This window comes from Pleurodeles waltl, chromosome 6, assembly GCF_031143425.1.
Source record: "Pleurodeles waltl isolate 20211129_DDA chromosome 6, aPleWal1.hap1.20221129, whole genome shotgun sequence".
NCBI classification, from domain to species: domain Eukaryota; kingdom Metazoa; phylum Chordata; class Amphibia; order Caudata; family Salamandridae; genus Pleurodeles; species Pleurodeles waltl.
The window spans coordinates 70,259,895-70,285,240 of record NC_090445.1 but is presented as its reverse complement, the minus strand read 5'-3'; the positions used below and the strand labels follow the sequence as shown (position 1 = coordinate 70,285,240).

General features: G+C 46.0%; 1 protein-coding gene across 1 annotated transcript in view; it reads right to left on the bottom strand.

The window, feature by feature from the left end:
* Positions 1-7,281: 7,281 nt before the first annotated feature.
* LOC138299208 (butyrophilin subfamily 1 member A1-like) overlaps positions 7,282-25,346 on the bottom strand; it is a 53,506-nt gene continuing 35,441 nt past the window's right edge. Inside the window, exons 6-9 of the mRNA XM_069237329.1 lie at positions 22,170-22,202; positions 21,487-21,507; positions 14,242-14,268; positions 7,282-10,688 (exon numbers count right to left, since the gene is read on the bottom strand). Of these exons, the coding sequence (XP_069093430.1) occupies positions 10,177-10,688; positions 14,242-14,268; positions 21,487-21,507; positions 22,170-22,202 (593 nt within the window). The 3' untranslated portion in view covers positions 7,282-10,176. The remainder of the gene's footprint in view (positions 10,689-14,241; positions 14,269-21,486; positions 21,508-22,169; positions 22,203-25,346) is intronic.

Sequence of the window (25,346 nt, the reverse complement as noted above, 5' to 3'; positions counted from 1 at the left end):
GAGGGTGTGGGGAGTGCCATGGGATAGACCGGATCAACTACATCTTTTGAATCTTCCTCCAGTGGCCATTCCCTAGTGCTGGCGGACCTTCTGGGACCAGTCCTATACCATCTCTGTCTGCCACCCCCCTTTCTAGCACCACCCTCCCTGTAGCTCCCCAACCCATTCGGCCGTGCCTCCTCATCCAAGAGGCTGGGCATTTCCTTTGCCGCAGGCACCTTTGCCCCAGCCCTTATTAACCACGCTGCCCTCAGTGAGGAGGCTATTGACCTCATAAGGTTGATCTCTGTGGGTCAGTCAACTATTGTGAATGCCATCCAGGAACTGGCAACTCAAATCCAACAGAGCAATGTGTTCCTGGAAGGAATTCACGGTGCACTGGCTGGCCTACAGAGATTGTTTCAGGCTTTGGTCTCCACACTGACGGCAGCCAGTCACCCTTTGCCTAGCGTCACCCAGGCACCTTCCTCTTTCCAGTCCAAATCCCCCTTTCCAAACCCAGCCAAAGCACACAAACAGATTTGCATGCGTCGAGCTCAACAGACAAGGGTAGCACACACAAACATAAGCACCACAAGACACACCACCAGCATGCACACAAACAACATCCACCTACAGACACAGCAACAGTTAAGGCCTGCCCTGACACCCCACCACCCTCAGCATCACAGACACAACACCTGACACACCTTCAGATACCACACCAACATTCACTGATCCAGCCACCACACCTATCCTATCCACAGACAGCACAACAGCAGACCCTTAGACATCTACTCCAGTCACCACACCGAAGGCATCACAACCATTGACACACCTATATGCAGAACATCCACCATACCTGAAGTCACCACCCCAACAGACAGCCACCCACCCACCATGGCATCCCCCAGCACCTCCACCCCCCCTCAGCCCAAGACACATAAACACCCTCACTAACCCACTCAACAGACATCCACTAGCCACAAGCATACCTCCCACAAACATGCAGCCAAGACACCTACACCTAAATGTCAGACAACCACTCACTCACCCTCCACACCCAAACACCCTTCTGATGACCATCACTTTGTGTCAAAAAATGTTTTTCTTTCAGAGTTTAACCTTTTCCCTACTCTTCCCGCCATCACACCCCCAAGAGAATTGTTTCCCTCCCCAAGGCCATCCCTTTCACCTCCAAGGCCTTCCCTACCCCCCCCCCCCCACCAGCACCCATGCCCCTCCCCCACCAAAAAAAGTCCAACCCTCCCAAAAAGATACAACCCTCTCCCAAGCCAAAGCCTAAACACCCCCTCCCAAGCCTAAGCCCAAACCTCCCCTCCCCCACCACCTCCCTAAATCCCTGAGGTGCCTGCCTGCCCCCTTGATGCCCCTACTTCTGGAGGTTACAGGCAGTCAGGAGTCAAGTTGGGGCACCATCATGTGCCTTTGGTGCTCATCATTTGGACTATGGACTGGCCTAATGCCTGGGACAATCTTATTAATGTTTTACATTTCTGACATTACATTCAACCAGTTGTTGGTGTTTCTGGTTACATCTTTGTCCTGCATTTCCTTTCCTAGGCTTGAGTTGTTCCTGGCTGTCATTGGTTGTGTGCCAGTATTTGTGTGTGCGTGCTGCTTGTGTTTCCTGAATTGTTTGAGCAGTCTGTGAGGTTTTTGTAGGAAAGTACCCTCTTTCTTGGCATGGTTACCCCCATTTTCTGCCTGTTGTCAGTGTGTTTGACTGCGTTCACTGGGATCCTGCTAACCAGAACACCAGTGATTATTCTCCCTCCCTTCAAACTTGGTTACTTGTTCCATTTACACCCCACATTTGGCATACTGGTGCCCCCTAGTATATGGTACCCAGCGCATTGAGGTACCAGGGAATACCCATGGGCTGCAGCATGTATTATGCCACCCATGCAGAGCCCATTAAAGGTGTATCTGCAGGCCTGCCATTGCAGCCTGCATGAAAGGGTGCATGCACCCTTTTCACTATCGGTCACTGCACCAGGCCACTGTAAGTCACCCCTATGGCAGTGTGCACATACCTATGTGTGATTGCACCCCTGCACTAGTAGAGGTGCCACTACGAATTCCAGTTCAATTTTCCTGGACTTCATGAGTGCAGAGATGACAGTGTATGCGTGTACCGGACATAGGTCACTACCTATGTCCAGCTACATAATGGTAACTCTGAACCTAGGCATGTTTATTATCAAACATGTTGGAATCATACCCCAATACTGTTACCAGTATTGGAAGTATGATTCCATGCACTCTGGGGACTCCTTATATTGTTCCTACCAGCCTTCTGGGGTTGTCCAGGCAGCCCAAGCTGCTACCACCCCTCAGACAGGTTTGTGCCCTCCTGCTGCTTGAACAGCTCAAGCCCAGAAAGGCAGAACAAAGGATTTCCTTTGGGAGAGAGGGATACCACTCCCCTGCCCATCACCACCCCAGGGGTGGTGCCCTGAGATCCTCCAGGGGGTCCCTGGGTTCTGCCATCTGGAATCCAAGGTTGGCAGGGACCTCTGGGAGCATATGAGTGACCAGATCAGGCAGGTGACGTCAGAGACCTCTCTTGATAGGTGGTCACCTGGCTAGGTGACCAATCCCCCTTTCAGGGCTATTTAGGGTGGGTGTTCAGATTTGGCTTGCAAGATTCCAGCAGAACTCCTCTGCAACCTCTACTACGACTTCTAGCCACTGGAACAGCGAATGGACCCTCCAGGAACCGACAATCAGCAACCATGACGAAGACTTTGCTTGCAATATTGTTTCCATGGCTCCTTCCAGCTTCTGCAACATTTCACCGGCTGTGCATCCTATGAGGGTGGCAAGTCTTCAGTCTGCATGAGAAGGAAGAAGGAATCTCCCTTGGAGTCACTCCCCTGCATCCACAGGCACCAACTGCGACAATGACCGGCTGCGTGGATCTCCTCTCATCCTGAGCTGTGTGATTCCTGCATCACAGGTTCTGGTCCAGAGTAGTCCTCTTGGTCCTCTCTGCCAAATGTCCAACTTTGGGGGAGGTAATCGTCTGCCTCCCCACGCAGGACAGTACCTCCGAGCACCGTGTCTCTAGCTACCAAGGCTTGTTGGCATCTCCTCCAAGGGTTCTTCCAAGGCTCTGTGTAGCTCAGTCCCCAGCACTCTTTCCTGTGATGCATAGCCCTCTGTGTGCTTCTCCTGTGGCGTGGGACCCTTCTCCAGTTGTGCTGCGTGGGCTCCTCTGTGACTCCTGGTTAGCCATCCAGTGGGTCTCCTGTGGGGCTTCCTCTTCTTCTGTGGATTCTCTGCCTTGCTGAGGGTCTCCCTAGAACTCCCCTCTTGGGTTGAGACCACCTGGACCTCGGCAGCTCCACTTGTGCTTCACCGCGCCTTCTGCCTTTTCCAAGGCTTGTTGGTGGCTCTTTTATGCCACTAACCAACTGCAATCATCCATTCGGCATGGGACATCAACTGCATCCTCCAGGAAGTCTTCACCTGCTCCAGGGCTGCACTTCTGACTATCTTCTTTGTCCTACCGTCGACAAACTCCTGCAACCACAGCTTGGTGGGTAGTAGCTCCTGCTCCCCCTCGGCTCTTCTGTGACTTCTGGACTTGATCCCCTTCTTCCACAGGTCTTCCTCTTCAGGAATCCACTGCTGGCTTCTTGCAGTGTTGTCTGGGTGTGGCATTTTCTTCTTTTCCTTCCTTTTGGGTGGTTTGGGGAAAATCCAGTAACTTATTAATTTCTTCCTGGTCGCTAGGGGGCACTGTAGTACTAACCTTTGGGGTTTCCTAGTTACCCCAGCTCCTTTCTACACATTTCACTTACCTAGTTGGGGGTCCTGCATTCACATTACATTTTTTTAGTATATGGTTTGGGCTCCCCCTAGGGTCACTATTGCCTGTTTGCATTTGCACTGTTCTCTATCACTTTCTATGCCTATTGCAGATAACTAGTGGACACATTTAGTGTGTTTACTTGCCTCCTATTGGAGGGTTGCCTGTCTAGTGTTTTGGTACTGTGTTACTGTAATAAAGACAATTTATTTTCATAGCACTGACAGTTTTCTTTCATGCGTGTAAGTGCTGTGTGACTACAGTGGCATTGCATGAGCTTTGCATGTCTTCTAGGTAAGCCTTGGCTGCTCATCCACAGCTACCTCTAGAGAGCCTGGCTTCTAGATTCTGCCTACACTACATTAATAGGGGTACCTGGACCTAGTATAAGGTGTAAGTACCCTAGGTACCCACCACACACCAGGCCAGCTTCCTACAGTTGTGTGCAGTGCTTTTGTCCCCTAGGTATAGGGTGTGTGTTGTGTGATGGGCATGTGTATGCAGCAGAAATGTTGTTGTCATGGTACTGTGTTGTGTTTGTGTTGATATGTGTTTGTTGTTGTGCTGTGTGGCTTTCTATGTTCTGCGTGTGTTGTACATGGCATGATAGATGTACTGTGTGTGTGTGTGTGGATTGCTAGGTTGCAGGGTTGTATGATGGTGTAATTGTGTGTTTTCCATCACAAAGGGTTGTACATTGTATTGTGTGTCAAGTCTCTGGCCAGTGTCAGTTGTGAGTGTTTGACATGTGTTTATATTTGTGCTGTTATGGTGTTGTTGTTACCAGTTTGTATGTTGTATGGGATTGTGCGAGGCTGGGCCGGTGCTGTGTTGCCTTTGCGTAAATGTGTGGTATTGACGTGTGGTGTGTGTGTTGGCTGAAGTGTGCGTGCTGTGTACGTGTTGGTGTCTTTGTTCTTGTATGTCAGTGTGTGTGTCACTGTACTGTTACGTGTGAGTGTAGCCCTTGCGACCCCTACCCTATGGTATGTTATGTAACTGTACAAAATTTAACAATATACAAATGTAACAGATGAGTATGTGTACTTACGGTTGTTGTCATCCTTGTCGGCTATGATTCTGTTGTCTTTCAGCGAGCAGGAGCAGTGGGGTGACCTCTGGTTGTGGCTCCTTGACAGCTCTAGACAAGTATGCTTCCTGGAGGTGAATGTTATACTGTTCATTTCCCCTTGTGTTCCATGGTGGTCTGACCACAGTGGAAATGATGGTGGTGTGCAACCTTGTAATGAGTCCAGCAGGAACATGGTCTTCGCCAGACTGTTGGTGGCTCCAATCGACCGCAGCGGTCTGACCACACTGATGGTGCCGGCAGTGCTTTGGCAGGATTCTATTTGCATCAGTGCTATATTAACGAGGGACTTGCACCACCGATGCATCACTTTTTGTGACACAACAGTGGCGCAAACCACTAAATCATATTTATGAGGCCTTGCAAAGAAACTTTGGGTGGCTTTGAATGGCCTCATGAATATGGAGTAAGGCAAGGCAGCACAAATGGCTGCATTGTCTTTCCTGCATTGGGGGCTTCTATGGGCATTGGGGTGGATGTTCCCACGCAATACACATAGATTTTGATGCATCTCTAGATTTACAAGACCTTGTAAACCTGTGAGGCGCAATGAGGAGAAATTTCACTATTTTAACTTGTTTTATCTTCTTTCTATGTGTGGTGCATTCAGCAGCACACACAGAAAGAGGACTAGGCCTTCCATGGTTGTTTTTGTGCAGCAAGATGCCCCTTCCTGCAAAAAAACAATCCTGCGTGTAACGTAGACACCTATGCACCATGAGCAAAAAGGGCACGATCACAGGGGGAAAGGACAGGAATGCACCATATTGCTTAGATAAGGCACTTCCTTCTCTTTCATTTGATGTAGGGCAGCACAGCAAAGTGACATACTGCGATGCCTTGCACCAAAATCTCATTAATATGCCCCACAATTTCAGAGCTTGGGACATGCACTCCTTTAAAGAAATTAACATCTAGACAAATTATTTAGAATGGGTTGGGGAGCAGCAACTGCTAGGGTAGCACTGATCATCTTGGCTATAGTACATCGGCAGCCACCGTAAATATCAAGGGGAGAGGCGGGAGATGAGGGGGACAAATAATAAATGTTAAAAAAAAGACTTATTGTTCCCGCCGCCGTTTCCACCCACCTCGCTCGTCGCTCCTTTCCTGTTCTGGTTTGCCAACATTCACTGGGACACCAAAACAGGCTCCCCAGCAATCCTGGTGCTGCTTTTGTACTAAACCTAGCATGAAAGCAGCATCAGGACTGGTCTGAGCGGCTCAGACTGCTGCTCAGATACAACCCTGGGGCCTGTGCAGTTTCTCCAGCACAGCTATGTAGACAGCCAGGCTGGAGAAACCTAAGTGTGCATGTGTGTTTGGCTGACCTAAGACAGCCAGCCAAACACACATGCGCACTTAGGTGTTCATTACAACAATGGCGGTAAAAAGTGCATACCACTGCGGTGACAGCCGCCAACTTACCGTCACTGCAGCTGCCATCCGTCTGCCATATAGTGATCAATGCCGGACTTCTGCCACAAGAAGGGGGAAATCCGGCAGTGATCATACTGGCAGACGGTGGTAAGCTGGCGCTGCCACCACCAGCACCGCCAGGCCAGTGGAACGCTGTCAGCCATATCATGACCTGTGATATGGCCTGGCAGTGTTCTGCTAGCGGGGCGCTGCTGGCAGCAGCAGCGCCCCTTACTGTTCCCTGCTGGGAGACCTCCTCAACAAAGGTAAGTCTGACAGGGGAGGGAGGTGGGGGGGTGTTTTGTGTGTGTGTGTCTGAGTGTGTGAGTGCGTGTGTGAATGTGTCTGTATGTGTTGTTTGCGTGGGTGTATGCATGTGAGTGAATGTGTGTAAGAATGGTGAAGTGAGTGTGTGTCTGCATGTCAGTGTGATTGTGTGTAAGAATGTGTGCGAGCATGACTGAAAGTATGCGTGTATGCCAGTGTGTGTGATTGGGTGTATGCGTGATGCGTGTCTGTGGGTATGTGCGTGTATGGGGGTGAGAGGGTGAGTGTGAGGATTGGAAGGGGTGTGGGGGAGATTGGATGGAGGGGGGAGTTTGAAAGGTGGGGGGGTGGTGGGCGTCCGGTGAGCGTTGGGGGAGTGAGGGAGCTGCCTACCGGTGACAGGGAAGGAATTCCCTGTCAGGGACATGCAAGGTGTAATTGCCTGTCAAGATGATATTTTAGTATTTACAGAATCAATTGAATTACATAACTCACAGCTATCAGAAATACTGTCCATACTACAAAACAAATGATGACTTTAACAAATGGTTTTAACTCAGGAGGTGGAACATCTAGGTCACATTATTTCTGTGAAGGGCATCTCCCCCAAACACAGGCTCATTCAAGCCATTGAAACATTGGCCACACTTTACAATAAATATTAATTACAATCATATCTTGGGTTGAGTGAATTTTATTCCGGGTTTGTGGAAAAGCGTTGCCTTGAAGAGAATTGTCCAAAGTAGTATGGATGGATGGATTGTCTATCAGATGATGTTTTTATGAAGGTCAAGGACTTTATCAATAAAGGTTGGCCACATGAGAAGTATTTGAATCCTTCACTTCAAGTGATGGAAAGTCAAGTATTCATTGTCAATGGTTGGTGAATTAATTTTTAAAGATGATTTCGTCATTCCATCTAAGAACATTCGTACAATCATTATTGAGTTGGCACATGTGGGTCGATTGAGTGAGACACTTACAAAAAAGAGTTAGAGAAGATTTCTGGTGGCCTTACATGGGTTCAGAGATTAGTAATTATGTTAAACAGTGTGCTGTATGTTGACATGCAGACAAAACTTTGATTAGAAACAAAGTTAATCTAGACCATGGAATGAACTAGCCTGACTATTCTGGGACCTTATGAAATATTTACTACTGGAAAAGTGTATGCTTTTGTTCTGATAGATTATTTCTTCAGATAGGCAGAGCTCTAATGGGTTTATCATCCTTCAACAGACAGTACTATTCAATTCTTAAAGGAAAGTTTTTATAAAGAAGGGTTTCCAAGCAGCATTGTACATGAAAATGGAAAACAATTTGTTTCCCAGAAAATCCAAACTTTCTCCTATGGACAATGAGATTACACATTTGAGAACATCTCTATATTGGCCTAATATGATGGTCTAGTCAAAAGGTTCAACAGAGAGGTTGTGGATGCTGTGCAAGCAGCCATTGCTAATAAAATTGAGGTTAAGAAGTTTGTGAAAGAAAACATCTGAACATATCACTTCACCCCTAATTTAACATAAAAATACAAATGGGAGATTGTGTAAAATTAAACTCCCAGTACATGATAAAAAAGGGAAATCAAGATTTTCAACAACCTTCAAGGTGGTCAAGGTTGGAAAAGCATCTGCAAAACTTAATAATGGTTCTTGGTGGAGTTTGAACAGATTGGCTAGAGTCAATAAAAGTATATTTAACTGTAATAAATGTGAAAGTATTGATGATCTTGGTGTTGTCGGTTCACAATATTTTTCTTTTTCAGTTGCCAATACCAGTGTTCCTTTTCAAAATAATTCTAGAAGCGCATGTGAGTCACAACACTTATTTTTCGATCAAGAAATATTTGTTGAATGTTGTTAGCTTTAAAGAGATCTGTAAACTGTAAACTTCGTACTTGTATAGCGCACTACTCACCCGTTAGGGTCTCAAGGCACTGTACGCATACCGCTGTGGAACCCCTCCTGGCTTTTCCCTGTGAGGGGCCCACTCCTGGGCAACCTCCAAGGTGAAGTCAGGCATCCCAGTGCTGTTGGGGCCGTTGTGGAGATTAAGCAAGCTATTGCCCAGAGTTACACCCATGAATTAGATTAGGCACCGATGTGAGAAGTATCAGGTCTGAGGAAATTGAGCCCAAGACCCGCCCAGGCGGGAATTGAACCCTGGTCCCGGGCCAGATTTCTGCATGAGGGTCTGCCGCTCTAACCATTGAGCCACACTTCTCACCTTCTGTGAATCCAAAGAGGGAAATGATGCCATATCCACTGAAACCTTGTCCACTTCTCCAGATCAAACAAATGGAAAACAAAAAGCTTTGAGTTCAGAGAAGGATACGGCAGAAGTAATTGAAGTGGATGGTCTTCCTAAAAGAAACATTTTACAACTGAAAAAATTAAGCATTTCATTTTGGGTTGATTTTAACTGTCAACAATTCTTTTAATTGTATTATTCTTATTCTTGATAGGGTTACCATTTTTATTGCTAGTATTATTAGGTCACTGTTGTAATTTTAGTATTGTAATTAATTGTTCTTTATTATTTTTTCTTTTTGTATTTTTCTTCTTTTTTTAAAGGTTAGAGATGTGTTATAGTTTTGTCATTTGCAGTTCTATATGTTTATCTTTATTACTGTCACAAGTTGGCATGCGCAGCAGCTCGTGCTTATCATTGTGCCTTGTATGTATTCTAGAATAGTTAATGGTTTCTTACCCCTTGTCAGTTGGTCTCCGGTTGGCTGCCTGTGTGGTCACCACTCTGCTGCTGGGGACACTTTTGAACAAATAAACTTATTTGAGTTCAGTGGCCTTCCCTTGTCATCACTACATATAGTTTGCAAAAAGTTATAGTGGATAGATGGACCTTGTTAAAGAGATAACCGCACCTTGCCTAATAATGAAACGAATAGCAGCTGCGATGGAAGGCAGATGGATTCCTAGATGGCTAGCAAGTGAAAGTCTTGTTTGTTTTCTCCATATAGTGAGATGGATGCTTCACAAAACATTTGAATTTTGCCACCTGGCAGGAGTGAGTATTGCCATGTGTCCTCCTACATCAGCATGAAGTAACCTCACCAGAACAGCTAATAGTGGAAATCTATTCATGGGATGAAACTCCATAATCTGCCATATCAATGCATTTCGCTTGGGGTCCCATAACTGTCAGTGCAAATTTTGAAATGTTCATATGAAGTGTGGCTTCTACTATGTCCAGGCACAGTTCTACACTTCTGTATGTACTGTGACTTCTCTGGCCATCCAGTTAGTTCCTGTACGTTTCGTTCAGCACGGAAAACCACCATCTGCCGCCTCCAAAGAGGCAAGAGTTCTGCTATACTGGATCTCATCCACCAAAACAGAGGCCTCCATCCATGGCCAACCCACTTTTGCTGGGTAGTTCGAGGCAGAGGTAAGATAGCATGCATCATCGCCTTAGCCGTGGGTGTATTATCAAATAGCTCAAACATCATTTACTAAACCGCAAAGCACATGTGGAATCCTTTGTTGATTAGTAGACATTAGGAGTAGTGACAAAAATGTTTGTGTATGACAAAATGTAGTTCATAAATAGAATGCAGCTATCAGAGGACTGTAAATTCTGTTCCTTGCCCAATGTAGAAGAATGGAACCATATGTGTTGTAAAACTGTACTTGAAAGTGAAAACATGCTGCATGCTGAGTGCATTGAAAAATACTAGCTGCCTACCCTCAAAGTCTAGGAACACCCCTATTCGGTGGAGTCTCTCTGTCAGGTGGATAGGGTCAGCATCAGTGGAAACTGGTAAGTATTCATCTTGGGTAGCACGCAGAACAAAGATGCCGCTGTCCGGTGATTCGCGGAAGCCACCCTTTCTCCTTATTGTCTCTTCCGCTACTCCGGCAGACCAAAATCTGCCACTCTTTTCTTGCACCTCCACCTCCCAGTAATGTTTCCCTTCTGTGAATCGTTGGAGTCCCAGGATGCAAGGCTCTGTGTCAAACCGCTCCTCATTGGTGGGCACAGTGAGTGCCTGGTTAGTGGGTTGGACCTTCTTGGAGTCCAGGGAGAGAAGGAGCTTGTTGTAGGCTGTTCTTTCATCAAACGTCACACTCTCTGCAGGAGAAAAGAACAGGGGAGAGAGAGAATGAGATGGCACAGAAACAGCGCAGGCCAGAAAAAAGATAAAGAATAAAGAATGGCCATACTGTTTTCCTTCGCCCTATCCCAATAAAGTTCCTTCGTAAAGTCTGAATCTAAACTCTACTTGCTATTTCCTCAGACATGTTTGTGTCCCCTGAACCCAAGAAGAGCTTGCCAGGGTTGAAGATATCTCTGTACTTCAGTACTCAAAGAGCCAACTATTCATGTAGATTTTGAGCTTTCAAGATAGAAGCCCCCTGTAAAGTATGTATTTATTTGTACCTTCTTCTGTGAGAAACAAACACCAACAGCCGACATATTGAATCCATACTTTAATTTCTTCACTAGTTGGGTCTCTGCTACATAAGAACACAGTAACGCAGTTTGCTAAATACCTTCAGCAAATTTTCTTTTTTGCGGCTGCCCTCCAGATAATGTCTCACAAGAAACATTCTTAGTAACCGTGTTTAAACTCTTCACCTCTTTTACACTCAACAGTGCGTCAGGTAGGGTATGTAACTTACCACTGAAGTTGGCGGTCGCACTTTGATAACTCTCTTTGTGCTGAGCCCTGGAATCAACAACCATCCACATACAACTGCGGCGCCCAACTAGACTGAGACAAATACCGTCTCTGGCCCTGATTTCTGGGCCCGGTTGCTACAGGGGAGGCATGCTGCAAAGGCTTTGACTGGAGCCCGCCTGTGGATGTACACTGTCTTGGGGCAACCCCTGTTCCCACTTGGTGGCTACAGCCCAAGCTCTTGGAAGACATAGGGACATATTTACAAGCCCCTAGCACCGCCTTAGCATAATTTTTTTCCGCTAAGGCGACACTAGCCAATCCCCCACTCTGCACCATATTTACAAAGTGGCGCAATGCAAGCATTGCGCCACTGTGCAAACCCTTGTGCCCCAATATACCTGTGCTAGGTATAATGCATGCAAGGGAGGCGTTCCCCTGTAGGGAGGCCCAAGCAAAAAAATGCCGCAGTGAAATCAACAAGATTTCACTATGCCATTCTAGTGTCATTTTTTAATGCCTGCCCAGGGTAGAGGTTAAAGTGACGCTAGCGCATTAGCCAATGGGCCTCCCTATGCTTTTCTGGACTAGCGCCGACAGTTTGGGCGCTAGTGCAGCAAGGCGCCACAATAACATAAAAAATGTTGACGCTATTGTCCTAACGTGCACCATGGTGCGCTGTATTGTAAATACAGCGCTGCCATGGTGACATTAGGGGGGCGCAGGATGACTAAAGGAAATTGGTGCATTGGAGCCGAACACTAGTTCCTTGTAAATAGATCCCATAGTGTTTAGAGGCACATTAGCCACCAAGATTGACACATACTTGACTCAAACATTGCCTCTTCCAAAGTGGTGGAATCGGAAGTGTTCAAGTAATTCATGAATGGGGTGTTTATTAATGCCATTGAAGGATCCCTCAAGACTATTCTCAATTAACTTGTTTGCACTGAAAATCGTTTAGGCCTGCTAGAACAGGCCGCAGCAACTAACAATACCCAAACAGAGCAGTTATGTGAGGTGAGAATTAGTTTTGCTGAACTCCTAGAAAGTTTATGGATTATTGACTACGCTACGTACACACAAAAAACTCACTGTGATAAGGCTAGCACACTGCTCACCCAGATTATTAGACTGTTGCCTACCCCTATCTAATCAGTGACTGTATCCCCATCTACCTGCATCACAACCCAGCTGGGCAACACCTTTAAACACTTCTGCACCACTTGATACATGCCCCACTCCTGACCTAGCCGACATCAACTACCTAGTATATCTAGTACTGACCGTGAGTTGCTGAGGGCTCAGCTCACAACGGGTGAAATACAGTGGGTCATTGACAATCTCGCTCATAATAAGACTCCAGGGTTGGACAGGCTAACTGTAGAATTTTATGCCACATTTGTGACTCACCGAGTGCCAAAGCTAGAACTGCTCTACAAAGCATCACTTGAAGTGGGATCACTGCCCCGCACTACAAGCCAGGCAATAGTCATCTTCCTGCTGAAACCAGGCTGCGACCCAGAGGATATGTCCTGGTACACGCCGTTATCCTTGTTGAATACCAAATATAAAATCAGAAGCAAAATACTAACAAGATGCCTACTCATTCTGCTCAAATCCAGATTAGCGTGTTTTTGTCCCGCGCCGTAACACCTCGCTCTACATTTGCCGTCTTTACCAAATCAAGGGCATTGTACAGGATCATTACCTGGAGGGTGGGTGTCTTTCCCTTAAACCACCACGAGGCGTTCGCTATGCTTAGGTGGGATTTTATGATTTTATGTTTAGAGCCCTTTCACGGTTTAGCACCCCCACTTTCTATATTCGCTGGATTTGTCTACTGTTCTCGGTCACCACAGCATGGACCAAGGTGGGATCATCTTACCCTGTGTCTGCTGGCACCAGTCAGGCTGTCCGCTCTTGCCACTACTTTTTATGCTGATGCTAGAGCCATTGGCACCCCATTCCTCACCTGCAGCCTGTTTCTGTGGGCTGCCCTCCAACCGTGAGTAACTCCAGCACCGGACCCGACGCCAAAAGACACCACTGCACCACAGCCCCACAGCTTGAAAGGAAGTGGATCAAGGTGTCCGCACACGCCTGAGGACTTCAAGGGTCGAGCCCCGCTGTGGGTTCCCCTGGACTGACCTTCCAGTCTCAGCTTGAAGTAACTTCCCAGCTGGACCGTTTCCCAGTGAAGTGAATGAGACTCCTGATGCCGTAACATAATTCTGCACCTGGACGACCCAGAGCTTCCAGAGGTGACCTGTTGGTGTGGCCTTAGACCCTGCCCCATACTCACCTTAAGTTCTGGAGAACAGTCCCGTAAGTCGCTGTGAAGTGTCCAAATGCAGTACATGGTTTTCCGCCACAGGATAACGTCACCGCACCCAAAAAATGCACTGTCGACTTTTGAAAACTCTAAAAATTCCTTTCTCAAAAAGCACTCCCCTGATTCCGGTGATCTTGGTGTTTAAGTTTATAGAAAAGTATGTGTTATTTTTATTAATTGGTGTCTTACTTATTATGTGTGTTTCTCACTTACTGCCTAGGTGTGTGCTTTACATGCTTAACACTACCCTCTGATATGCCTAACTGCTCACCCACACTACCACAAAATATAACATTTGGGATGACATTTGTGACTCTGTGATACCTTTGGGCTTTACCTGGACTCTTTGCACAGTGTATCTCATGTTGGTCCACTATATAAAGAACCAGTTTCCTACAAACACAACTTGCCTTGGTGCTTAAGTAACAGGGGAAGTCATCATCTATGTCAGTGGCACTATCTTTCGCCATTTTCAGGTTAAACACATCTATACAGTAGGCAGTGAACCCACTCAGATAACTTATCTAAATGACCAAATGAGGCTTGAATCTCGGTTCTCTGCTCTGTTGTTCACACAAAACAAAATCTCTCATGTTGTATATTACACAAGTCTCTGATCAAATATACTTTGTGGGTGTTTTAAACATTGCAATAGGTTTGATCCTTACCTCTGTGCTCGTAGGCTTTCCTCCATTCTGAAAAAAAATCAAACAACATTAAAGTGTAACTGTGCAATTAAAGTATGTGTATGGCTCTAGAGAGGAAACATTACTAACAAGAACAGCAACATTTTCCTTAATGCACTTTCTCTTAGTTATTTTTCTGTAACAATGTTTTTAAAGCTGATGTTATATGTTGAAGCGCATACACTAGCTTTCTAGTGGTGTCAGCTTGAATAGATTAAAAGTAAATAGTTTAACAAAATAAACAGGGCCCAGCTTACATGGCTTAGTACAGTCTTAAGCAAAGAAAAGGTCCTTGATTTATGAAGGATCTGTCCTGGATTAAGACACTCTAGGTTGCCATTAGACCTGGCAGTTCTTGTACTTTTTGCTTCTGACCTCCTATTTTTAGGTCCTGTGCTGTAATTCGTTTTTGCTGGTCTTGATACTCTGGGCACGTTACCACAGCTAACCAGTGCTAAAGTATTGGTAATTGGCTTTTCCATGACTGGCATATTTGATTTACTGGTAAGTCCCTAGTAAAGTGCACTAGAGGTGCCCAGGGCCTGTAAATCAAATTCTACTAATGGGGCTGCGGCACTGATTGTGCCACCCTCATGAGTAGCCCTGTAAACATGTCTCAAACCTACCACTGCAGTGTCTGTGTGTGCAGTTTTTAACTCCCAGTTTGGCCTGGCAAGTTTACACACTTGCCAGGCCCAAACCTTCCCTTTTACTACATGTACGTCACTCCTAAGGTAGGCCCAAGGTAGCCCCATAGGTAGGGTACATTATATTTAAAAGGTAGGACATATACTGGTGTGTTTTACATGTCCTAATAGTGAAATACTGCTAAATTTGTTTTTCACTATTGCAAGGTCTATCTCTCCCATAGTTTAACATGGGGGTTGCCTAGAAATACCTTCCAATTGTAATTTCCCATTGGGAGCAGATAGAGATGTGGAGTTTGAGTTCTCTGAACTTACAATTTAAAAATACATCTTTTAGTAAAGATGGTTTTTGCATTGTAAGTTTGAAAATGCCACTTTTATAAAGTGGGTATTTTCTTGCTTAACTATTCTGTGCATCTGCCTGGCTACTGAATACACATCTGGGTCTGACTGACAGTTGGGCTATTTGTGAATTCCCTCTAGACAGTGACCCAAAGGAAGATGAGGTGTGTCCTGCATTACCTGATGAGTCTTCCTGGACTAGAGTGGGAAGAAGGAGCTGACACCTGCACTTTAAAGGGCCATGTCTGTCCTCTCACCCTACAGTCTCCAGCCCCATAGTGTGTGTCTGGGACAGGGCAAGGAAGAGGCAGCGTCTTCTGCACCACAAAGACTTTCCTTTGAAATTGGCCTCTTCAAAGGCAGAAAGGGACCCAGACTTTTAGATTACTTCTGGATCAAGAGGAACCTCTGCCAAGGGGAAGGGCTTGATGCTTGAGGAGGAGCTGCCACTCAGCCTGTTGCTTTGCTGTGCTGGCCTGCAGATGCTGCTGCTGCTTCTGCCTTAGGAGTGAAAGGACTGGACATGGCTTTCTGAAATCCTGCTTGTGAACTTTCTCCAAGGGCTTGGACTGAGCTTGCCCCCTGTTCTGAAGTCTCATTCAATAGTTCATCTACCTGCACCTTGGCTCTCTTGCTGATGCCCACGACCTGCCAAATGCTGCCACATCCAGTCCCCGGGCCTTGAAAGGAGGAGGTAGTGAACTCAAGGTGGAAATCCACACACCGAAACCGAGCAGCAGAAAATAGACACAGCACCTGCACCGCAGCTGTAAAATCTGTGCTGCAACTTCCTCGCGGCTGTAAAATGGATGCAGCACCTGCCTCAGGGCTGCAGAAATCAACATATTGCCTGCTCAGCATGGATTCATCATTGCCAAGCGTCCGGATTTTCCTCGCATCATCGCTAGGTGTCAAAGTCTATAGCATCACCCCACGAACCCAAGGCTATGGGCAAGAAATCGATACATCGCTCTCCTGCAGGAAAAAAATCAACACATCGCCTACCTGGTGGGGAAAGAATCAACCCATAGCCTCATTTGCGAGTAAGAAATGAATGCATCACTGGCTTTTTCACGCAGTACCTCGCCTGTGGCTTAATTTTTGATGCTCTCAAGGTACTTTGTGTTAAAACAACGCATCCATCTCTTTTTGAGTATGTTGGATTGTTGTTATTTTGGTGTTGTTTGAATAAGATTAATATTGGCTATTTTTCTAAACTAGTGTGGAGTCCTTTTGTAGTGTTTTCGCTGTGTTACTGTGGGTGGTTGTATAAATACTCTACACATTGCTTCTAAGATAAGCCTGACTGCTTGTGCCAAGCTACAAAGGGGATGTGCAGGGATTATCTTAGGTGTATGGCTCCCTTACCCTGACTAGAGTGTGGGTCCCTAGTTGGTCAGGGTATAAACTGACTGCCAACTAGACACCCCATTTCTAACAGTTGGTATTATCCAGAAAACCATAATTAAAGAGGGGAGTAAGATGAGCAAGGGCTCCCTCCACTTCCAAACTTTATTAAATGACCCACAAAAGAGAGCCTGTTTCCTATGTCCTGATAGATCCCTTGATCTGTCAAACGGGTGCTCCTATTTAGCTATAAGAGAACTCACTAGTGCCTGTTAGTGGCATGCTTTAGCGTAGGGTTCCCATCCAGGACACCTAGTGCATCTGGGTATGCTGGACATCTGATTTGCAGTGAAACAGTTTTTTCTTTAGTGGGGATCATAACTGTTCAAATTACCTTAAGGTGTCCCTATCAGAAAGGATGATAATTATTCCTTATTGCCAATAAAATATTTAAATATATATATATATATGTATATATATATATATATATTGCCACCAAATTGGTGGCAATAATATGTGGATGGCTAGGTCTACGCCTGGATCGCTACTCAATTAGCAGCCTCGGATGTCTGTCAACGTTGGTGTTTTATATATATATATATATATATATTTTTTTTATTTATTTATTTATTATTATTTGTTTTCAAAGATGGGCACCAGTGTCTGTGTTTGTTGAAGTACAGGTAGCAATCTGTTAATGTTCCTGTAAAAACCTTATTGCAAAAACCATTCCAAGAGGGCAGCCCATGTGTTTAGGCACAGGTAGCCTTTACTGAATGGTTTGTGTAATAAACTCTTCCCAAATATATTTGCAAAGACAGCAAAGCCAAAAGGCCTGCAGACAGGGACTGACTGCCTTCTCTCCCAGTGCTTGTTTAAAAAGCTACTGGTAGGAAACCTGGCTGCGGCGTCTTATTGGGGTTTATACATGGGTGTCTGCGGGGGGGGGTAAGGTAGGATGCTTGCCACCCCCCTGGATTTAGGTACAGCCTGGTGTGCAGACTCACAGTGCAGCGTAACACTAAGGGGCATATTTATACTCTGTTTGCACCGAATTAGCGTAATTAGTTTTACTCTAATTCGGTGCAAAAGTAACTCCATATTTATACTTTGGTGCTAGACCCGTCTAACGCCAAATTTATGGAGTTAAAGTTATTTTTTGGAAGTGGAAACCTACCTTGCCTTAATGAGATGCAAGGTAGGCGTTCCCATGCAAAAAATGACTCTATGGCCTTAACGCCATATTTATACTCCCGTGCAAAAATGGTGCACAGGAGGACGGAGGGGTCAAAAAAAGGGGCAAAGCTTGCTTTGCCCCATTTTTTAATGCCTGGGTCAGGGCAGGCGTTAGGGGACCATGGTGGAACACCATGGAATAAGCCCACAGGTGCCCTCCCCAGGCTACAGATCACCCCTACACACACTAGAGGGACTGCAGAGGTTGGGGGACCCCATCCCAGGTAAGTAAAGGTAAATATCTTATTTTATTCTTTAAAGAGCCATTGAAGGCCCCCTACATGGCACTGGATGCATTGGCCATGCCCAGGGGACCCTGGTCCCCTGTGCTGGCCATTGGGGTGGTGGATATGACTCCTGTCTTTTCTAAGTCAGGAGTCATGCGGGAAGGATGGTTTTGCCTCTGAAAATTACTGTAGGCAGGTTAGAGTCATTTTTTTTTACTCTAACTTGCCTAACGTCATTTTTTGGTGCAAAAACTCCTTCTTCCATACTGCCAGACCAACCCAACTAAACTCATTCTTTTTGCCGCTAGCATATCACAATCACATCAAATCACAAAACATTTATAAAGCGCGCTACTCACCCATGAGGGTCTCAAGGCGCTAGGGGGATGGGGTTACTGTTGCTCGAAGAGCCAGGTCTTTAGTTGCCTCCGGAATGCGAGGTGGTCCTCGGTGGTCCTGAGGTTGGTGGGGAGGGAATTCCATGTCTTGGCCGCCAGGTAGGAGAAGGATTTCCCATCTGCCGTGGTGCGGCGGATGCGAGGGACGGCGGCGAGAGCGAGGTTGGCGGAGCGAAGTTGACGGGTGGGTGTGTAGAAACTGAGGCGACGGTTGAGGTATTCGGGTCCCTTGTTGTGGAGGGCTTTGTGCGCGTGGGTGAGGAGTCGGAAGGTGATCCTTTTGTTGACGGGAAGCCAGTGCAGGTGTCTCAGGTGGGCAGAGATGTGGCTGTTGCGGGGTACGTCGAGGACGAGGCGGGCGGAGGCGTTTTGAATTTGCTGCAGACGTTTCTGGAGTTTAGTAGTGGTTCCTGCGTATAGGGTGTTGCCGTAGTCCAGACGGCTCGTGACGAGGGCGTGGGTCACGGTATTTCTGGTGTCGGCAAGGATCCAACGGAAGATCTTTCGGAGCATGCGGAGGGTGAGGAAGCAGGAGGATGATACGACGTTGACTTGTTTGGTCATGGTGAGAAGTGGGTCCAGGATGAATCCGAGGTTGCGTACGTGGTCTGAGGGGGTTGGTGCGGTGCCAAGAGCCGTGGGCCACCAGGAGTCATCCCAGGCGGACGGGGTGTTTCCAAGGATGAGGACTTCCGTTTTGTCTGAGTTCAGTTTCAGACGGCTGAGTTTCATCCATTCTGTGACGTCTTTCATTCTATCTTGCAGGTTGGGCTTGGCGCTGGTGGGGTCCTTGTTGAGGGAAAGTATCAGCTGAGTGTCGTCAGCGTAGGAGGTGATGTTGATGTTGTGTTTGCGTACGATGTCAGCGAGGGGGCTCATGTAGACATTGAAGAGAGTCGGGCTGAGCGAGGAGCCTTGTGAGACGCCGCAGATGATCTCGGTGGGGTCTGAGCGGAAAGGTGGGAGGTAGACTCTTTGGGAGCGGTTGGAGAGGAAGGAGGTGATCCAGTCCAGGGCCTGTCCTTGGATCCCGGTGGAGCGGAGGCGGGATATTAGGGTTCGGTGGCAGACGGTGTCGAAGGCAGCCGAGAGGTCAAGGAGGATGAGGGCGACTGTTTCTCCGTTGTCCATCAGAGTTCTGATGTCGTCTGTGACTGAGATGAGGGCGGTTTCTGTGCTGTGATTGGCTCGAAATCCGGACTGAGAGGGGTCGAGTAGGTTGTTGTCTTCAAGGAAGTTGGTAAGTTGCTTGTTGACGGTCTTCTCTATGACTTTGGCAGGGAAGGGGAGGAGCGAGATGGGGCGGAAGTTCTTCAGGTCGCTGGGGTCCGCCGTAGGTTTCTTCAGTAGGACGTTGACTTCTGCGTGTTTCCAGCTCTCGGGGAAGGTGGCAGAAGCAAACGAGCTGTTGATGATGGTCTGGAGATGCGGGGCGATGATGTCGTCGGCTTTGTTGAAGATGAAGTTTGGGCAGGGGTCCGAGGGGGCACCGGAGTGGATGGAGTTCATGGTGGCTTTGGTCTCTTCCGTGTTGATGTGAGTCCCGGCGTTGAGGGTGATGGCTGGGGTTGTAGGTTCTGTGGTGGTTGGCTGGGTCTGGTGTCCAAAGCTGTCGTGTAGGTCGGTGATCTTACGATGGAAGAAGGTGGCGAGGGAGTTGCAGAGGTCTTGTGAGGGCGTGATGGCGTCGGCGTTGGCGTTAGGGTTGGAGAGCTCTTTGACAATGTTGAAGAGTTCTTTGCTGTTGTGAGTGTTCTTGTCCAGTCTGTCTGTGAAGGAATTTCTTTTGGTGGCGCGGATCAGTTGGTGGTGTTCGCGGGTAGTGTTCTTGAGGGCAGACATGTTATCTGCGGTGTGGTCCTTGCGCCAGGCTTTCTCGAGGGTGCGGCAGGTTTTTTTAGATTCCTTGAGGGTGTCTGTGAACCAGAGAGGTTTTTTGGTGTTGGTCTGTCTTGGGAGGCGTCTGAGGGGAGCGAGGTTGTCTGCGCAGTTGGTGATCCAATGCGTGAGGCTGAGGACTGCGTCGTTGGGGTCGGTGGAGAAGGTGGGTTGGTTGTCGCTGAGAGTGTAGAGAAGCTGTTACGCGGGGATTTTGTTCCAATGTCGGCGTGGGATGGATTGTGTGCGGAGGTGGCGAGTCTCGCGTCGGAAGGTGAAGTGGACACATCTGTGGTCGGTCCAGTGTATTACGGAGGAGTGGCTGAAGGATATGTGGTTGCTGGCGGAGAAGATGGGGTCAAGCGTGTGTCCGGCGATGTGGGTGGGGGTGTTCACCAGTTGCTTGAGACCGAGGTTGGCGAGCAGGGCTGTGGTGTTGGGGTTGTTGTTCTGTTCCAGGTGGAAGTTGAGGTCACCGAGGAGGATGTAGTCCAGCGAGGCAAGGCGTGCGGGGAGATGAAGTCAGTGATAGAGTCGCTGAAGAGGGTATGTGGTCCAGGGGGTCTGTAGATGAGAGTTCCTCTGAGGGTGGTCCTGGGGTCGGTGTGGATCTGGAAGTGCAGGTGTTCGGCGGCGAGGGGGGTGTCTTCGGTGGAGGTGGTGACATTGATGGAGTCCTTGAAGACGATGGCGATTCCTCCACCTACTTGGTTGGTGCGGTCTCTCCTGGAGATCTTGTACCCTTTGCACCGGCTTCCACCATTCCATAAATGTGGTGCCCGGCTGGTGCACAGAAATGGTGCTAGCCGGTGCTAACGTTTTTGGTGCAAAACTGAGTTGGTGCAGTTTTGCACCAAAAAGTGTAAATCAGGGCCTAAGCCACCATAGTGTCACGCTGACTGCTCTAGTACGGCTGCGCCTCCCGCCAAAAACAGTCCGGGACGTCCCCCCTGAAAAAATTTCTGCAGACGCCCATGAGTGCATTGCCTTTACAGCCTCATGTTTAATTTGTTGTGAATGAGTCCCTTCAGGGATACAGACCTCCTGCGAGAGATGAGTCCAGTCACACTAAGCACGCTTTTATACCTCTCCGTCTTGGATTTGATGGATTGGAAGGCGGAGGAAATGTCTGTTTTACACAAAAATACTCACTAATTTCAGTCTCGAGAAGACCTAAAAAGTAAAACAAACATAATAAGATTTTGGTGTAATTTAAGTAATACCAGACTACAAAACAACACCTACACATATACCCTCTGAATCCACAAACACAGACATAAACAAACATGTACAGTGACCATCACGCACATTTTACGCACTACAACACACACATGAAGCCACAATTGGCGCACACCAGCGTGCATAAACCGAAAATATTGCCACACTCGAGACACGCAGTGACAGGCAGAAACAACCACATACACACACATTTACACATACTAGACTCAAACAGAGACATGCAGAAGCATACGAACACAAACACCAGCGAAGACGAACATTTACAGATACGCAGCACACGTTATCCCGTGCACACACTGATGCTAAGGAAGACACACACGTACACGTCAGGGTGGACGTACACATTCAGCAGTACAAGCAGAAGCAAAAAAACAGAATACACAAGTGACGCGCTTGTGCACACACATACTCGCGGAGACAGGCTCGCAACACGTTTACAAATACCTGCACAAATTAGCATAACACATGTATGCACACGCACCCCCCTTTACAGAAACCATACTGTTCAAACGCCCCATAGACACATCCTCGAGGCATTCTTTCTTAAAAACAAAGCAAACGATCAAATGAAAGTTTAAAAAAAACACATATTTTACCGATAGTTTCTTCCTTTTTCTTCAGCTTAACCACTGTGGAAAGAAAATATATTTAAATGTTGGGGTTACCTGTATGTTTCTATTTTCTCCAGCTGCCTGACTGCTTTTATGTCTGTATAAGAAAAGAAAACACAATCCCTTTTCTGACGGCGAGAGGTGCAGGTAAACCATATTTTCCAATTCGCATGGTGCAGGTGTTGTAACCACAGAGGCCTTTTTGGATATTACTAAAAATAATAATCTTTATTGTATGTAGTTAATTAACACGTTTACAATATTTGCCAACGTTAAAAAATGTCTGCGTTTATAAAAGAAAGCAGAGTGTTAAACCTAATAGGAGAAACGTAAAAACAAATAATAGATGCGTAAATGCAGAACGATCAAAACGTGCCATCAGTCGGGCCGAACAAATGAATTAGATCCAGCCCTTGGGTAAAGTACAGGTGCATAAAAACAGCAGCTGTTGGCTCTTAAAATAAGTGACATCGACATTGTTAAGCAGCAGAGTCGTGAAAAGCAGCAAAGTGATTATAACCATCACTTTCACAAAGACGCACTCCGGAGCTTTAACCGGTTCTTGGACACACAAAAGACAGCTTTCCGCGTAGCTTCCGAAGAGAAGTGGCTTACAAAGTGCAGGTATGAGTAACGGGCTGGGCGGAGGCGAGTTATCCGGGGGTATACTAGATGGTACCGAAGAACCACTCCGTGAACCCCCTCGGCCTCTAACGTTTGTATGCGAGGATGACAAGTTTATCAACCGGATACTTAAGGTAGGTTCACACTCCCAGACTGTTCCACTCGCTCCAGAGTCTAGTTTACCCCTCATCCAAGAGGGCTGGGCAAAGGCACAGAACATGCTGGAAGGATTTGTCACACTGACCGCATTCCCTACGTTGATCCCCTCAATTGGACGACGCCAGCAAGCTGGATGCTTCAGGAATAGCCACTCGCCCAGCCTGAGGGCCATGGATCTTAGTTTTAAATGACTGGAGCACGTGCAGGCAAGGTATGGGGCGGGACATGCGGGCTGGGATGAGTTGATAACTGCCATGCATGCTTGCTTTTGGCTAGTATAGCTCTGTCTGAATAGCAGAACCAGAGACAGGCAGGCTTTTTAAAGCTCAGTATAAATGCAGATTGACTTGGATTTATGTCTCAGAGCTCGTTCACATTCATAACCTGCTAGTAGTCCTTAAAAAACTGGTGGTGCGATCCACCTGGCCCTCTGGAGCTACCCACAGCAGGGCCTCACGAGTCCCAGCCCTGCCCACCCAGACTGAGAAAGACTTCAGTGCCAACAGCTCATTGGTTAAGAAGGCCAAGTTCCGGCCTGATCTGGGCAGTGGATGAAGACTTCAGGAGCTGCAGAACACATTGTAAACACATTATAAATCTTTGTGATGACCTTGTTCAATGGGAAAAATCTTTGCTCGCATAACTTGCAGCAGGGGGGAGAGTCCTGGCCCTAACAATGATTTTGAAAGTTTAGATAGAGTCACCTGAAGGGCCAAGGCCTTTGCTTCAATTTGTCACACTGGCGTCGCTTTGTCCCCCTGGGTACTTATATGATTGGTCCACCTTGTTACTGTTGTATGTCCAGCCACCCCTGGTACCTTTTCCTTCCAAATGTGATTACTTTTGTTTTCCTCAGATCAACCTTCAGGTTATTGATGGTTGCATAGGTGCGCAGCTGATTAAGCAGGCATTGAAAACCTACCCCTGTGAAGTTGAATAAAGCAAGGTTGTCACCAGAGAGGAGGTTGCAGATTGTCTTCTGTTTCCTCAAAGGTGAAAAATTCTCATTCCCAATAGCATTCAAATATGAATCAATTAATATATATATATATATATATATATATATATATATATATATATATATATATATATATTGGCCGTAGACTTGCTCACAATACCATTCAAATTAATTCTAATCACATGTATACCTAAATCAAGAAACATGGACAAAGGACCAATTTCGAAGACAGATTCACCAGGATGGGCTAATGTGGCAGCCATTTTGGAGTGTAACTTTTCACATAGCAAAGTATTCAGAAATAACATAATGTTTACCACATCTTGTCCTGAGGTATTAACCATTATATTCATATCAATTCATTAATTTAAAATTATTGGCTTTTAATATCCAAATACAATATTGTGTAATGAATACCATTTCTGAATCTTAAATTGAAAATATTCAAATTCCCCTAATTCATTAATAACAAACTGCCAGCTCATCCACTATGCCTGCTTTTCCAATTTTCTCACCTGAACTACTGTCTTCTCATTAAGTCACAGAGCGTCTACTCATATCTAAAATCTTATTTACTCTTATAAAAACAAATCCCAATGTTTAAGGAACATTTTTCAAAAATACAAAAACCCCAAAGTGTACAAATTTAATTACCAAAATATTTGTATTATAACCCTAAGAAAAAGTTTACTAAATACCAACCCATATATCTTTATCCTATCCATAATAACATCATATTGTTCCATTATTTAAACATCATGTCTTAACAATCTACTCCTGATATAGTATCCAAGTTATTTATAAATATCAATGCATGAATACATATATATATACACACACACACACACACACACACATATATGTATATACATATAAACATATATATCATATATGTTTCATTGACAACATAACATTTTACATTAAAAAAACTCTGAACTTCACCAGTTAATGTTATCTCAAGTAACTATAACTCATGCCCTAAAGTAACTATTACTCGCTGCCCTGCCATGCACAGGTTTGCCATTTATAAAGTAATTTTAAATGTTGCTGTGATTTTATCAGTTATGTTATGGAACATGCCATAAGTGATGTAATATGTGGGGTTTCTTAGGTGTGCATGGCAAGAGCGCCTTATGTAGTTACTTAATGGCACAAGTTATAGTTAATTGAGATAACTATAGATGGTGAATTTTCATTCAGTTTCTTTTAGTTGAAAACATTACATTGTTAAGGACATTTTCAGTTAGCTATAACATTACTTTAACCTTTCATTTTTTCATTGAATTTCTAAGGTTTTCTTTAAAGTAAAGTAAGATATATTTAGAGTTCCTAATTTTAACAACACTTTAACCTTTGTTTCCTTCAGTGAATTTCTAGGTTTTTTTCAGCATAAAGTATTATTTTATAACCATACATAAAGT